The 17,151-nt window shown below is 38.2% G+C and overlaps 1 protein-coding gene across 5 annotated transcripts in view; it reads left to right on the top strand.

Moving 5' to 3' along the window:
• Nucleotides 1-17,151, top strand: part of FOXJ3 (forkhead box J3) — a 121,277-nt gene that overhangs the window by 36,488 nt on the left and 67,638 nt on the right. For 4 of the 5 annotated variants that reach the window (XM_074334522.1, XM_019737168.2, XM_019737166.2 and 1 more), the window contains exon 3: nt 14,445-14,769. In XM_074334522.1, the coding sequence (XP_074190623.1) occupies nt 14,445-14,769 (325 nt within the window). Of the gene's footprint in view, nt 1-14,332; nt 14,770-17,151 lie in introns of all 5 variants that reach the window. The other variant, XM_074334523.1, reaches the window with a different exon arrangement.

Here is a 17,151-nt window from a genome sequence, read left to right as displayed (position 1 = left end):
ATTTCAAGAGGCTCAACACGTCGCCATTTTTATGACATCCACAAGTTTTTAGTTTAGCTAAAGTCCAATTTACCTGTTGTTTTCTTTTATGAATTGTGACCTTTTCATGTCATACATGAGAATAAAGATTTTCTCTTATGATTTATTCTTGAAGTTTTATAGTTTTAGCTTTTATATTTAGTTCTGATTCATTTTTCAAGTTTTTGTGTATGATGTGAGGTAAGGGTCATTGTTAACTTTCCCCTCATACAAATAACCAGCTGTTTCAGCATCATTTTTTGAAAAGTCTTTTCTCCCCACTAACTTGTCTGTCACCTTTATCAAAAATCAGTTGACCATACATATGTGGGTCTATTTTTTTATTATTTTCTGTTGGTTTCTATATCTGTTCTTTCATCCAAACCACTTTATTGTAGTTTTATAGTAAGTCTTGAAATCTGGTAGTCTTAAGTACTTCATGCTTTTCAAGTTGAGAAAAGAACCTGATAATCCCACATCTGCTTAGTGGTGGGTTGAAAGTTGGGGTAAAGAAAAACTTTTATATTTATAAGTTATAAATAAATGATACATAAATAAAATTTATAAATAAAAATAAAATTCTAGAAGATGGTAAATAACTGTGGCTTCCTTGAGCACATGGGGGGAGATGGGTTTTGATGACTTACAAGAAAAGATTTTGATGACTTACAGAAAAAGTTGCTATGCTTGAGAAGAGAAAGATAGTTGAAGTCTGTGTTAAAGATAAGTAAGCTGAGAAGCTTTGACGTGATGATGGCAAGAAAAGAAAAATAGAAACAAAAAATACAGGGTCTTTAGGAGCCAGCAGTAGAATAAGCAAGATAAGTGACTCCCCTAGAGTGTAATAAATTTAAGCTGCAGCGTCTTTACAGACTGTTAGTAAACATTTCATCCTAAATAGCCCTGAGATTTCTATGGAAGTTAATCCTCTTCAGACCTTTGTACACCATGGAATAACGGTCGGTATTGACGTATTATGTAAATTGATGGTTGATGTGCTCTTAGAACTGAGGTCTGTTTATTTAGATTTTAATTAATAAGTATGGTCAATTGATTCATGGTGAAATTCAGTTTATTAGGATTCTAACTTCACTCATTCCCACTTTTGGGAACTGCCTCAGTAAATATGCCTTTGACTGACACAGTTCTCTCCTTCAATGACTTGTTTTAAACTTTAGTATTGAATTTGTCTTCCTTACTCAGATCCCTCCCTCTCTACCTACCCCTTTTAATTTTTAGTCTATTTCTTATAAAAACTGAAATCTATTGGGTAATAGACTCAATTTAGTTTCATTTTTCTTTTAACCTAGCCATACTTGAATTGTAACAAGGAATCTAAAAGTAGCTACAAGAATGCATCTATGATAACTCTAAAACCAAATTCAATTCAAGTAATCTATATATTGCAGATATTCTATATTGTTAAATAGCTGTATGTCAGATTGCCTATCTAAGAAGACTTACAGGTAATTTAGAGATTGATTTTTGGCCTTTTTAGATTCTGTGCATCTTGGAAAAGCCTGATATTATCTGTTTGTTGTGGACAGAGGAACTTATATGATACCAAATGGCTTTTTAAATCCGCAGTGTAGAACTGAATTTAGTTATATTTGTTGTGTACCGTATGCTATGGAGACTGTATTTACAAATGAGAAAACAAGCAAGCATCTTTTTTTAAAGGGCTTCTAGTAGTTGTCATCTGTTGAATAGCTACTATGTGCCAAGCATTAACTGTGTACTTGAGTGTTCTATGTATATTTTGTCATTTATTCCTTAGAGCTATTATGTGAGGCTTAGAGATTTGTTTGACTTGTCCAAGGATGCAGTTAAAGTGGAAGAGTAAGAATTCAAACTTAAAAAAAAATATTATTATTTGAATCCATAGTGGGTTTTTTGTTTGTTTGTTTTTTAAATTTTTTTTATATTTGGGAGCGGTGTGTTTCTCCAGGGCCCATCAGCTTCAAGTCGTCATCCTTCAATCTAGTTGTGGAGGGCGCAGCTCAGCTCCAAATCCAGTTGGCGTTTTCAATCTTTAGTTGCAGGGGGCGCAGCCCACCATCCCATGCAGGAATTGAACTGGCAGCCTTGTTGTTGAGAGCTCGCGCTCTAACCAACTGAGCCATCTGGCCGCCCTGAGTTCAAACTCTTGAGTGACTTCAAAGACCTTACTCGTTCCTTTACATTATACTGTATTAGAAACTGATCTTCAGTCTTTGCGATGATGACTTGCAATATGGTTTTTAAACTTAATGGTTTCTCAAAGATTATTTAGTACTCAAAGAGCTTTGTTTATGTGCATTATAACTATCAAAATTTATTGTATTAGAAATTAAAATTAAAAAAATTAAAATGTTTATTTACATGGAAATAATACTCATGTTAACATAGGTAGCATGTATTATGAAAAATAACTATTTTCCAAAACAAAAAAACATTAGTGAGAAGATTGGTGTTTACTTTTTTGCAAAATTTTAAAATATCTGGCTTAATAGAGACAACTGGATTCTCATCTCAGCCTCTGCGTTCAATCTGTTGTGATATCACCCATCACGTAACTTCTGAAAAGCTTCATTGTACACTTATGAGAGGATGAGTGATAAAGACAAATATATCTTAGGAAAATTGTTTTGAATCTTCAGATCTCTTGAAAGGGTCTGTGGACCACACTTTGAGGACTGCTGAACCATAGACATCACATGTAGTAGTAGCTTAAACTATTTTCTTTTTAGCATTTTTCTGTACATCATACTTAACACTTAAAGATAAGATGGGATCACCTTCCATGACGTTAGTCCTCTGTCAGTACTGATACCATACTGCTGGTATAATGCCATAGAGGCAGAATGTGTGGAGGTAAAACTGATGTAGGGTATCCAGTAAATGTACGGTGAGTTGAAGCAGGATGGTTGCAAACAGAGAGGTCAGGATAAACACCTCAGTGGGACAGAGTGAACGAGTGGACACATGCTATTCAAAACACTTTTACTATTTTTATATATATGTATTATTATATATACACATGTGTGTATGTATACATGTATAGTCTACAATTAAGTTTGCAAACTTGTTGTAACGATGTTGCTAACCTTTTTTGATATCAGAGGGATTATTCATGATGAATTTGTACCAACTGGACAAACAGTTAACCAAGTTTACTATTTGGAAGTGCTGAAAAGGCTGCGTGAAAGTTAGATGACATGAACTTTTCACCAACAATTCATGGCTCTTGCATCACGACAATGCACCAGCTCACATGGCACTGTCTGTGAGGGAGTTTTGAGCCAGGAAACAAATAACTGTATTGGAACACCCTGCCTACTCACCTGAAGTCATTGTAGAATGACTTCTTTATTTACCTGAAGATAAAGGAAATATTGAAAGGAAGACATTTTGATGGCATTCAGGACATCAAGGGTAATACAACAACAGCTCTGATGGCCATTCCAGAAAAAGAGTTCCAAAATTGCTTTGAAGGGTGGACTGGGCGCTGGCGTCAATGCATAGCTTCCCAAGGGGAGTACTTCGAAGGTGACCATAGTGATATTCAGCAGTGAGGTATGTAGCACTTTTTCTAGGAGGAATTCGTGAATTTAATTGTCAGACCTTCGTATATGTATATATATTTTAAACTAAGTATAAGAAGTATTAACAGCAGATTCTGGGTTTTTAAGTAACAGATGCAAAGATGGCTTTGAGTGTTCTTGTGTCAAAGGGACTGGTTTTCATCAGTCTTTTCAACTACTCAGAGACATCGAGATTCCAGTAGGTAGAGTGAGATTTAAATGCAAAATACAGTACTTGTTTAACGTTAGAATGTAGTTCAGTGGTTAATGACCCCAAATCTTTTTCCTCCCTAAATATTAGAGTAAGATATTTTTAAGATGAGATTTACACATATAGCATAAAACTGTCTTTTGACCTTATGATCCCTAAGTTTGTACCCTGAATGGATTCTAAGAGTATGGCTTGTGTGAATTTAGGATACAGTTTTATGAATCTAAGATTACATATTAGTGGAATAATTTGGAGAGAATCTAGAGAAGACCAATAAGTATATTGTAATTCTTAAATCAGATCTGGTTAGAGAAGTTCTGGACTTAGGCTTAGAGAAGAAGGAACCCAAATGGTGCTAATATTGTAAAACATGAAGGGTCATTATGAAGAAACTTCTGACCAGTTCTCATTTTCTAAGATGTAAGTTAAAGAAATTTTCATCTCTATTGCAAGGGAAATACAGACTAGCCTGTTAAAACTTTTTTTTTTAAACCAGAGTGAATTACTTACCATAGAACAGATTTAAATAAGCTGTGAACTTTTCTTCCCTTAGAGATCTTAAAGAATACTGTTGGTCCCCCAATAAGTAATACTAGGACTTTAAAAATGATCTAATGTGGTTCTTTTTTAGCTCTGATTTGTGATAAATAGTTCTGAAATTAGTTTTGTTCACAAATGGCAGTTGTCTCACTAAATCCCACGAATTGTTGCATAAGCTGTGTCTTGGAATTTGGGGAATAAAAGCAAAGTTGTGAAAGTCAAGTTTTGAAGAATGACCTTCTATTTTTGTGTTGGATTCCCTGTCCTAAATTGTGATTCTTCCACCTGTATTTTCACTTCATTGAGGATGTTTTTCAGCTTATCTTTTAAAAAGGTCATTGCTCACAGTAAGTTTAAAGGCTCAGTTATTCAGACCTTAGTGGAGATTAGTTTCAAGCTGTCTACTTTCCTCCTAAATGGAGCAGAAATCGAATGCTTTGAAAAAGTGGAGTTTTTACTGGAGAAGAGCAAGTAATTCATTTTGGAGTTTATAACACCAGCATTGGGGGCCAATATTGGAGCCTCAGGGAACTGTGACCGGGAGAGCAAAGACAGAGAAAGTAGTTAGAGGTATGCCAGGTACAAACTATATTGAAATTTTGTCAGGAGCAAGGGGCCTGCACCAGGAAAATGAAAAAACTTATTTCTTTCTTTTCCTTGTTACACCTTTTATCTCTGCTACAAGATATCCACCTGGGGCTTTTATACTTTTAGAACTGTGGGCTTCAGATTACTTTATAGAATAAATAGGATTTTGTGGGCTGTTTCAGGAACCATCATATATGATCTTATTTCTAGGAAAAGTATGTTCTTAATTCTCATATGCAATCTACAGACAAAATTTTAAAACAGTCCTTTTTGGGGCATTTCTTTAGAGTAAATAATTGAATGAAGGTCTCATTTCCTTTGAGGTAGCTGAATGATTAGTGAGGGATTTGGGGCACGTATGCGATGTGATCACAAAATTTGGTGAATGCTGCTGCCACGTGCCATCCAACGGAACGGCAGGAATCTTCAATACAGGAAGTGGTATGTCAAACCTTAGTAACAGTGTGTGACAAGTTTCAACTTGTTCGGTGCAATCAGTCGGGTATGAGCTATGGTTGAGGGAAGGTGTGTTTTAAAGTGTGCCGTAAATTATGGATCACGAACTACACATGAAATTTTCTTTCAAACTGCAAAAAAGTGCTAAAGAAACACACAAAATATTAAAATTAGTTTATGGTGATGCTGCAGTGACCGTGATCTGGCACCATGCAACTTCTGGTTCTTCCCCAAAGTCAAAATGACCATAAAAGGTGAACATTTTGAATCGATTCAAGACATCGAGGTAGCCATGACAGCGCAACTAAAGACATGAAAGAGGACTTCCAGAACTGCTTCAGAAAGTGGCAAGAACGAGGGGATGAGTGTTTTCAAAGCGAGGGGGAGTATTTTGGAGGGGGATTAATGGCAGTGTTTTACTGTAATAATTTTTTTTAAATTTAAACATTCACTGTATTATTTGATACAGTATTTGGTACAGTATTTATGACACCTCATAAGTCTGGAACCACTGAGTAAGAGTGATAACCACTTAAAGTTTAGAAAATTATAAAGAGTATGAATTTGATGATAATAGAAAACATTTATTGAGTGCTTATTTACTATGTGCTAGAAACTTCTTAGTGCTCTGTTTGTGTTAACTTATTTAATCCTCACAACAATTTTTGGGGTGGGTACTATATTTATCCTCATCTTGTAAATGAGCAAACTGAAGCATAAAGATGAGGTTAATTTACTTGTTTAAGGTCACATAGCTGAAAGTGCGGAAGCTTGGATTCTGATCTAGACAGTCTTGTTCTGCAGCCTGTGTTCTTAATCACTAAATCATATCTTTTCCAATGTAGGACATTGACTGTGTTTTTTTGGTGAAATTGAACTAAGAATATAAACTTTGATTTGGCTGGTATGTGGTAACTAACTTTGAAAAAAGTAATACCAGCTACTTTTGCTTGGAAGTAGTTTGAATTATTACTACATTTGTAAATTTTAAAAATTGCCTTTTTTATACCACATGGTTATAAAATGTAAAGTCAATCTGTAATATATTATTTCATTTCTTTTTAGGTTTCTGTTGCAGTCTGCCCTTTTAGGTACCCAAATATCCATATGTACTCTTCTTATACAGAGGGTGCCAAAAAAATGTATACACGTTTTAAGAAAGGAAAACTGTATTAAAATTGTAATAATATAAACTGATCACAAAAGATGAATACAAGTCACGTTTGACTTCTGCAATTACAAGAGATGCTCAAAGTTGTTACCATTAGCATCCAGACACTTCTGATTATGGCGAACTATTGCTTGAGCAACGTTGACCAAAGTGTCCATTTGTGTGGCTGCCTATGCTATTTTGAATTTCTTCCCAAAGACCCGCCAATGTAGCTGGTTTTCTACAGTACTCCACGTCCTTTAAGGTCCCCCCATAAGTAGAAGTTGGGGGGTATTGAGTCAGGATAATGTGGGGGAAACTCAACCGTACTTCTTCATCCTATCCATTATTCCTGGCAAATTCTCATCGAGTTAAGCTCCCATGTCTCGGTGGTCTTACGCTCCTTAAACGACAACCATGCTTCCGCCATTTTCTTTGTCCTGCCTGTCGCATGGTGATGCTAGCTAGCATTCATTTGATTAACTCCATCTTTTGAGCAAACATCATACTACACATTGCTATGATAATTCAATTCAACTTCGAAAAGTAATACATAGATAATATCTCTTTAAGTGTGTATACATTTTTTTGCACCTCCCGTATCCCCTTCCCAGTATATATAGAACCCACTTGCCCTTTTCCCAAGGGAGACAACCGAAAGTTATTATATCTAGCTGAAAATTCAGGCTTTCTGGGTGTAGTCCCTTTCGTCAGATCCCAGAATGGCTTCCTGTCAAAGACCTACAAACCAAATTTGTACACTACACACCTAATATATAGTAGTGGAGAAGAAATAGGATAACAGCAGTAAAAGCTGTTACTCAGAAGAGAGAGTCATGGGAAACAGTCACTAGTCCATATCGATTATAAAATCCTACTGGGTAGGAGTGGCAGAGAATCCCTGACAGTGTAATAAGTGCCTTGATTCCACTCTTTGGTGGGGTCTCCATTGTCCTCTGTTCTCTCTAAAAGGGCTAACGTTGTCCAGTATTCTCCATGGTCACATTTGAGATGGTGAAGATGCCCTTTTTGGGACGTGCACAGATTTTACAGCTCACTTTCCGTTGATGAGTTGTTGATGGGTATTATTTTGGAAAATTAAGAGACGCTTACAATCTAGACTCTTTCTCTTCCCCCCTCCCCCATACACGTATCTTAAAAACCTTAGTTTCTAGACTTTTCTGCTTTGAGCCAAAGAATCTGCACAGACAAAACTTTGTAATGTGAAGACCCTGCTGCCCCTTGTGCTCTCCATATCCCAGGGATCTCTAACCTTGTTTTGGAACCCCTTCAACAGTCTGGTGAAACCTGTTTACCCTTTTCAGAATAATGGCTCAAAATGCATAAAATAAAATACGATTACAAAGGAAACCAATTAATTATATTGAAATATGGCTAGCAAAATAATAACTTTGTAACATAGTAATCGATGTGCCTCTTAACACGTTAAATAAAAGATCTAGTGGCAAGTCTAATAATACCTATCATAATTTTGAATAGTTGATGAGATTAAATAAAAATTTGAGATTTTGCTACATTTGTCACATGATACAACTGTATTTGTAATTTTTATTGATGGCAAAGTCACAGGTACTGTTAATGCTATGATTTGTTGACTACTTTCATAATTAAAGGAAATGCTAAATTTCACTTACAAGTTAGTGGAAATAAAGAATGTATTTCCTCCATCCAAATTTATTGACCTCTTTTAGCTCCTGAGGGAATGATGGCTCTGGTGAGACCATTTGAAACAATAGTCCTGGGTGGAAGGACAACACCCTTACAACATTGCTTTTGTGTGGCAAGGCACCAGTCTTCTCTACTACTAAGGCTGGTATTTTGCAGCTACCACTCAGTTACTTCAGTTTGCTACTTCAGAAGCAGTTCGTGTTTTTTCAGCCATGCAAGGCTTTAAATTATAGGACTCTTAGCTTAAATTGCAGACCATAGGCAGGGAGTACCTCATTTAGCAAATCTGCATGTTTTCCATCTCTGCTTGCAACTCTAATTGAAGTTTATTTCTCTCTTAGGACTTTAAGTGACAAGAAGGAGCCGACAACACATGCCAACGTTCTAAATTTTCCCTACATTTCTCTCCTTGCTATAGCCTGGGTTGGCATATGGTTTGCTTACCAACTTCTATAGATGATAGTTTGACCAAATCTTTCATCATTCTTTAATAAGTGTCACCAGCTTTCCAACCTGTGACATCAGAATTCTTAATGTTGGCCTCATCGACTCCTTCTTTAACAAGAGTGTCTTATTTTGGGTTCTATTGTATCACCCACTTCCATGTCCCAAATCCCATGTTTGTTAGGAATTAAGTTCACCTGCTGGTAGAGATCTTTTTATAGTAGTTAAACACACTGAAAGTCTGGAACCAAGTAAGCAGTTCAGGGCTGGGATGGCAGCTTCACACACAAAAAATCAGGGAGCTAGATTTCCTTCTCTTTGCTCCCATATCCTCAGAGCGTGGCTGCCATTCTCAGAGATCACCTTATGGTGCAAGTTGACTGCTGGAGCAACAGTTATATATTCATATTCCAGAGGGCAGGAAGGGCAGAAGGTGCAGTGCCGTCCAGAATAAAATGGGGTTGTATTCCTGAGGCAGAAAGTGAAAACAGGTATTTGCTTGCAGTTAGTGGTCTCTGCCATAGACCTTGCTTCTGGTTGCCGTGAGTGCTGAAATGCCGTAACTAAAGTTACATATTATATAAAGTATATATTTAAAAAAGTGTATGTCCCCTGAGATGCATGTGACCAGAATTACTGCTGTGGTAATTACCAGGATCTTTTTTTTTTGAGTTCTCAGTTGCTCAATTTTTCACATGCTGCCAAGTCTTAAGATGAAATGCCAAGTACCTGGAGTGGAGTGGGAGGACTCAGGAATATCTAGGTCACAACATTGTTACCCTTGTTATTCTTACTCCTTTTATTTTCCTTGATGTGTTCTCTTACCATTCAGGGAGCCAACAATATCTCTACCCATTTCCCCACTTTCTGAAAACTTTCTTAGTAAGTGTTGTCTACTCCTGGGGAGTTAGGGAAGTTGCAGAGGGAGGCCAAGCGATGTGCTAAAAGTAGCTAAAAAGCGTATTCGGGGTCATGCCAGTGGCAGTTTTATAAAGTAGGACCATCCTCCCCTCCTCCATGTCATGACTTAGTTTTGAGGTCTTATATCTTGATGCTCTTTTCATTTTATGCAGAAAAAATTCCTCATGGAACTTCTTTTACGATGGAACTTCAGATACCATCGTACATTTAAGAACTTCAGATATAAGTGCTCCATGATTGCTTTGTCCTACAAGTAATGTTATCTTTTTATCTTTGCTGCCATCTTCCCTTTTTCCTTCGCTATTTCAGTAGAACTGTCTCTGTTCCTGTGTAGTACTACTTGTCAGTCTGTGCAGAGTCATACTTTTTCCCAATTCGTAAAGGATTTTGATCCTGTGATGATTCTTACTTCATGCTAGTGAGTCCTCTTTTCTTTCACCTTCCCTGTTTAGCTTTTAAACGTGTATGGTCTCACTTGTTTTGGGAGGAGCACCCACACCTTCATTAGATAGTCACTATTTCAGTCATTTAACCACCATTTATTGACCCTTTACCTACTATGTTACTAGGCATTGGGGAGACAGAAAAGAATAAGAGAATCACTCAAGTCACTACACGTAATACCCCCTCCATAATATCTGTGATCTAGCCCATCCTTCCAGAAGGGCAAAAATGAGCCCTATTCCATGCATAGGGTATCTGAGGTTAGAGAGGGGTAGGGAGGTCCTAAAAGATCACACAGTGCATCAGGGACAGAGCTGAACTCACACTCAGTAGAGAAAGGGAGGCCCAGAGAGGGTCACTGAATGGGATTGTATGAACAGGCTCTCAGGCACTGCATGGAGTTCGTGGAGACTAAGACACGTGATCTCTGCCTGGTGGAATTCACACATTGTGACAGGCAATAACCAGTACACAAAGGAACAGGTTGTGACCAGCACTGTGGAGGTATTGGTGACTGGAGAGGGTACATTAGATGCAGTGGCCAGGGAAGGCCTGTGAGAACAGGCCACTGAAGCTGAACCCTTAGGGGTGACAAGGAGGCGTGACAAGGAGGAGAGAGCCTAGCACGCGTGATTGTCACGAGGCCGGAAAGAGCTTGGTGGCTGGAAGAAGGGATGGGGCCCGCTGTGGCCTTCAGGGGCGCCAGGAGAGGCAGAGGCCAGGAGTTTGGGGTTTATTCACAGTGTGGTGGGGAGGTATGGGGCGTCTTAGCCTGAAGAGTGGTACCTGGCTGTTGTGTGGGGTTCACATCATGGGGAAGGGACTGGGGAAAGCCGTTAGGAAAACCTGCTCCTGAGATCTCGGGAAGAGTGAGGAACGAGGTGGAGACGAGTGGAGGGATTCAGGACTTGCTTAGGGGTGCATGGACTTGCTGGCAGACTTTGGGGGGAAAGATGAGCACTGCTGTGAAAATACTGAGATAAAAAAGACCAAGCACCAAGGTGGAACCCAGGGAGCCCCTCCACCTCAGTCCTGGACCAGAACACCTCCACCCGCACAGTCCAGAGGGCCTGACATTTCTTAACCAGATTTCCATAACCAGACTCCTCAGACCCTACCATCTGTTCTTTTATACAAGTGGACTTCTGTCTTTACCATTCCAGTAAGAGGTTTCTTTCTCAAGTTACTGATGATCTGGCCAAATCTAATGATCATTTTTTGTGTTCTCGATGCTTAATGGAGAACTGCTGCAGCAGCCAGCCTAAGCACCAGCAATGGAGGCATTTTTTACCTCACTACCAAGAATATATAAAATTTGATAAATTGCAAATAAAACAGAAGCCCCATTTTTTCAGAGTTTAATTCGAGAGAGATTTTATTGTGCGTTTCAAATCTGCTGTAGCCCAACTGATGAAAACATAAGCAAAACAATGGAATAATTCTTAAGATGTCTTCGATGACTAGGGGCCGTCTTTCCAGCCTGTTTAAGATCTTCACTTTCTTCAAGTTTTAGCTGAACTCCTTTCGTCTCTACCTCTTTTTCTTTCTCTATCTCTTAGGGCTGTAGTCCATGCTGGTCTCTCCCTCTTTTGAACCATTATGACACAGAGAGCTCAGCTTGTACTCTTTCAGCTCTTTCTTGTGTTTGACCATCATAATTGGACTGTAGGTCCCTGGAGGACAGGAATTTTATGTGTGTGTGTGTGTGTGAAATCTTATTCAAGCATCGCCCTGTACATGTAATTATAAATTCTTGTTAAGTGTTCTAACACCTATTAAGTACCTACTTATTGTATTACATTGCTGAGACTCGTAAAGTCTCAATTTGTGACACTGGTACAGGAAACAAGTTAAAGATGGTTCTCCATAGGTGGCATCTGCAATATCAGTTGTATTCCAATTTGGAACATGCTTTATATTCACTTTGAAAATGAATGTGACTGACTGCTTTGGGAATTTGAACAAAATAAAGTTACTCAGTGGAGACTTAATTGAGGCAAATAGGATGACAGCATGGTATAATAAATGTTTAGACAATGAAATGTAACTAATAATAGCAGCAACTATTATCACCACTGCCACCAGTAGCTACCATTTACTGAATACTATTTGCCAGTCACTGTTCTGAGAACTTTATATTAGTGGAGTAGGTACTATATTGTGCTCGTTTTACAGATGGGGTATGGTAGAAAAACTGCTGGATTGGGTATCAGGTCTGGGCCCTAGTTTTAGTTCTGTTAACTCTTGTGGGAATTTGGGTAAGTCTTTAACTTCAGTAGACCTTAGTTTTTCATCTTTAGATCGAAGGCATTGGTCGGTCTCTAATCTTAGGGTACTTTACTCACTCTCTTGACATTCTGTGATCTCTGAATTATCTTGTCTCCTTGTCCCATAAGTCCTTTTAACTTATTTCATGCTGAGATCAAGCATTTCTGGCTGAGATAGAGCAGGCTGGTGATATTTTGGTTTTGATCCCCCCCCCCCCCCCCAATCTCTGAAGGCTCTGCATAGATGAACTTAAAGTTCAGGTTCCAGAGAAATTCATGTAATAGAGATGGAGGAGGTAATTTGAGAAAATGAGAAAGGTAAAACTGGATCAAAATATTTGAAAAACAAGACACAATGGGACTCTACTCGCAGCACAGATAGAATCCTCATGGTTGTCTCTTGATTTATAATTGCTAGTGCTTAATCTGGTTTACTTTATAGTGCATTAGAACCCTCCCAAGATACTCAGAGTAATATTATTAACTACCACTTATTGAATATTTCTTTGTGCATGTTATCACATTTAATTCTCAAAGTAATGTTTTAACTGTAGGTACTATTACTGTTTCATTTTACAGATGAGAAAGCTGGGGTTTAGAGACATTAATTAACATTTTCATGTTCCCATAGCTAATAGCTGGTAGAATCAGTGTTTGAATTCTGGTCTGCCTGAATCAAGAGCCTGTGTTCTTTATTCTGTATTGCCTCCCAGACACATGCCCCCAGGTTGCTTTTTGCCTGCAGCCATTTGGGATAAGGGACATAGATGGGATTTTCTTAGCCACAAATTCTTTTCTTTTGATTTAGGTACTTTAAGTTGCTTACTTTGATTTCTCTTTTTCCTTTATTTTGATATCACTTAGAAGTCTTCATTCATTCTTTTCTATAGTCAGGATCACTATTCCTGCTTCTTTGATCCCAGGATAGAAAGGTTTGTACCTTCTATTGAAAGTCATTGATTCCAGTGTGAAGTCTCAGGCTTTGTTTCTGTATTTTTATCTTTAATTCTTAGAGCAGGTTCTCCCTTCTCCAGAATGTGTGTTAACCTCGCAGATTTTTCCTTTTTTCTTTCTTTGGGTGGTATCATCAGAATTGCCTTGGAGTGAAATTTATTACAGAACCCAGATCACTGATGTTTGTTTAAAGCGTTAAGCCTGTCCACAAGCTTTTAATGCTTCTTTTCTTGCTGTCCGTTATGTGATTTAATCTCTCATATCCAATGCACCCAGATCTTTAGTTTTCTTTTCCCCCCCTTCCACCCTCCCGCCCCCCACTCTGGTTCAAGCTGTTGTTTCTCAGTCTAGTTGTGTAGGACACAGCTCCCTGGCCCATGCTGGTGTTATGAGCCTTGCGCTCCCCCCCGGCTGTGGCAGTCGGTTGCCGGTCGGCCACTCACCGCAGCTCTCATCAGCTGCTGGCCACTCACGCTGGCCACCAGCCGCTCATGGCAGCACACGGCAGCTCACGGCAGCCCAGCTCCAGGGAGAGCCGTTGTTCACAATCTTAGTTGTAGAGGGCGAAGCTCACTGGCCCATGTGGGAATCGAACTGGCAACCTCGGCGAACTGCCTGGTTCTGCCTGTCCTCCTTTTCACTCCATCAGTGTTCCTGAGTTTGTGTTCCTTTTTTCGGTCAACTCCCCAGCTGGTTTGTTTCCTTGACATTGTCTACCTTGCTTTGCTCTTCTACCTCCCACCTGCTCAACTCTACCTTCTTCCCTCCATGCAATTCCTGTGCCTATTTCTCAGTTACTTCTCTGATCTCTTGCCTTCACTTTACTATTGGTGTTCTTTTGTTTGTATGACTCCCCTAAAATTGTGTGAAAGAAATGCCAGGTGTACAGCCTTAAGTTTCTAAAGGCCCTGAGGTGTTAGTGAGTGACATCAGAACCACTTTGTGTGTATGTGTCATTCTGTATCTTAAACATTTTAAAACCAAATTTGTTGTTTTGGAGAGGAAATAAATGAAGAAAAAAGATTGGAAATGTTGATTTCTTAAATATTTGGTTTGGTCATTAACATACTCAATCTTTTTCCTCCAGATTTAACTCAGGCTTTCCCTCACTTTGGAACTCCTAGATTTGTGAATATTGGATGTTTTGAGAAGCAGGGGTTCTTTCCTTGATACTGACTAAGGAGTCTATTTACCTTCAGGATGACATCTGAACTGGAGAGCAGCCTAACATCTATGGACTGGTTACCACAGCTCACCATGAGAGCAGCCATCCAGAAATCTGATGCTACACAAAATGCACATGGAACAGGAATTTCCAAGAAGAATGCACTCCTTGACCCAAATACAACCCTGGACCAGGAAGAAGTCCAACAGCACAAAGATGGGAAACCTCCGTACAGTTACGCCAGCCTCATTACATTTGCAATTAATAGCTCACCCAAGAAGAAAATGACGCTAAGTGAGATTTACCAGTGGATTTGTGATAACTTCCCATATTATAGAGAGGCTGGCAGTGGTTGGAAGGTAAGGATTTTATTTAAATTATTTTTATGCTGTGAGCAATAACTATTGGCTTCTATTGAAGATAAAACTCTGTGGAGGCTTATATGATTAAAGATGAAATTCTGATTGCTAGTCATTTTCAGGGTGTCAAAGGAAATTAAGTGTTTTTAATTAGGTGGATAACTTTATTTTTGGTAGAATATTAGCTTATTAGAGCTTTATATGTTATAGGACTGACATAGTATAAAGTATGAGCAGAAATAATGTAGCATTCACTGGAAAACAGGTAAGTTGACAATGAGTCTAAGATAAAAAAAAGCAATGTTTAAGTATTGCAACTGGTACTGTTTTCATCATCCAAGATTTTTAAAGTTTTTATGTTGAAAGAATTTTAGGTTTATAGAAGAGTTACATAAATATTACAAAGGGTTTCCATATGTCCTTCATCTACTTCCTGTATGTTAACATATAACCATAGTACAATTATCAAAACCAAGAAACTAATGTTGATACAATACTTTTGACTACACAGTACAGTTAACTACTAAGTAAATTACAGACTTTGTTCTGATTTTGTTCAGTTTTTCTACTAATGTGCTTTTATGTTCCGGGATCCAATCCTTAGTTATGTCTCCTTAGTCCCCTTCAGTTTATAACAGTTCCTCAGTCTTTTCTTTTATGACCGTGGCACTTTTGAAGAGTCCTTGTCAGGTATTTTATAGAATGATCCTCAGGTTGGAAATGTCTCATGTTTTCTCATGGTTAGAGTGAGGTAATGTATTTTGGGAAGGGTAATGCAGAGGTGATGTGCCTTGTCTGTTTGGTGTACTTGATGTCTGTATGTCTTACTACTAGTCATGTTAGCCTTGGTTCTTTGGCTAAGGTGATATGTGCCAGGTTTCTCCACTATAAAATTAGCTTCTCACTTTGTAAATTATAAAATATTTTGGGGAGATACTTTGAGGGCATTCAAGTATCCTGTTTCTTCTTGAACTTTTGCTCGTTAATTTTAACATTCATTGATGGATCATAACTACAGCAATTTTTGTTTTCCAGTGGTGGTTTTCTCTTTTTCTTCGTTTCTTATGTATTTATTAACTGGGATTCTTCTGTAAAGAAGACTTGCCCCTTTCCCTTTTATTTATTTGTTCAATCATTTAGTCGTAATAGTATGCATTCATGGATATTTATTTTATTCTTTGTGCTGTCATTGTCACTCAAATTATTACAGCCCTGGCCATTGAGAGCTAGGTTGGTTCCTGTGCCCTTTTGACATGACCCCATTCTTTTGTTGGTTTAGCACTTTTTAACTTTCTGACATCAGAAAATGTTCCAGGCTCGTCTTGTACCTTCCCTGCTGCAGCCCTAGAATGAACTAGTTCCTTAAGAATCCCTAGTTCCTTATCTAGGCTTATTGATGTACCATCAAATTAGTTACCTACCTAATTTATGTTATTCAACAGACAATTCAACATACTTTTCTTTTGTATCTGCACATTTTATGTTTACATTCTTACATGGGAATTAGCCAGGTGTGTACTATGTGGGGTGTGTGTGCATGCACGTGGGAGAAGGGGTTTCTAGAGCTGTGGGTCTGCCATCACGTGGTAGTTAGTCTTGTTTGTCTTAAGCCTTCCTATCTCAGTGCCTTTACCTTTTTTGACTAGATTTACTAAAGACATTTACTGATTCATTGTACACCAATGATGTATGGTGCACTATGCCAGAAAATAAACTGTCTTAGGGAAGGGATTTTTATATCTCTTTCTCTGTTCCATGCCCTGGTGTAGTGCCTCATTTAGTAAGCCTCAGTAAATGTGTAAATGAAAGCCTGAATCCTGGCCCCAGACTTCTTTCCTAGCTTTAGTTTTTGCTAGTTCCCTCTTGATGTATTCTTTCTTCTGTCTATTTCACCCTAGTAGCTGTCCCTGGAAATAAACACTTCAATTTCTTTCTTGCTTTTGTTTTTCGCTTGATTGTCCTTGGACTTTCTCTCTTCTGTCCTTTTTCCAGTTGGCATTATTCTGTTTATTCTTTCAGCTCATATGTTACCTATCTTTTCCCTATAGAATTAATCTATTTTGTATTTCCATATGCTTCATTAATAACACTGTTGTAGAACTTAAAGATTTTGTTCAGAGATCTTGTTTCATTAGTTTTTCTTTCTGTATTCATACTCAGATGATAGCTGCTTTTATTCTGTGTGCCAGGCACTATATACTAAAGTGCCTTGTATCATTGTCTGCTTAAACCACACAACAGCCTTTTGAAGCAAGTACTGTTAGTTTGCAAATTTTAAAGATTAGAGAAGTAGCTTTCCAGAGTTTCTCAGCTGGAGAATGGAAGAGCCAAGATTTGCTATGAGATTTGGTAGATTTGGAGATTTTAAAGCTCATTGTCTAT

Source organism: Rhinolophus sinicus, linkage group LG06 (genome assembly GCF_036562045.2).
Source record: "Rhinolophus sinicus isolate RSC01 linkage group LG06, ASM3656204v1, whole genome shotgun sequence".
In the NCBI taxonomy this organism is placed as follows: Eukaryota; Metazoa; Chordata; class Mammalia; order Chiroptera; family Rhinolophidae; genus Rhinolophus; species Rhinolophus sinicus.
Note: the sequence above shows the minus strand (reverse complement) of the source record. Positions and strands in the feature narration are given on the sequence as shown.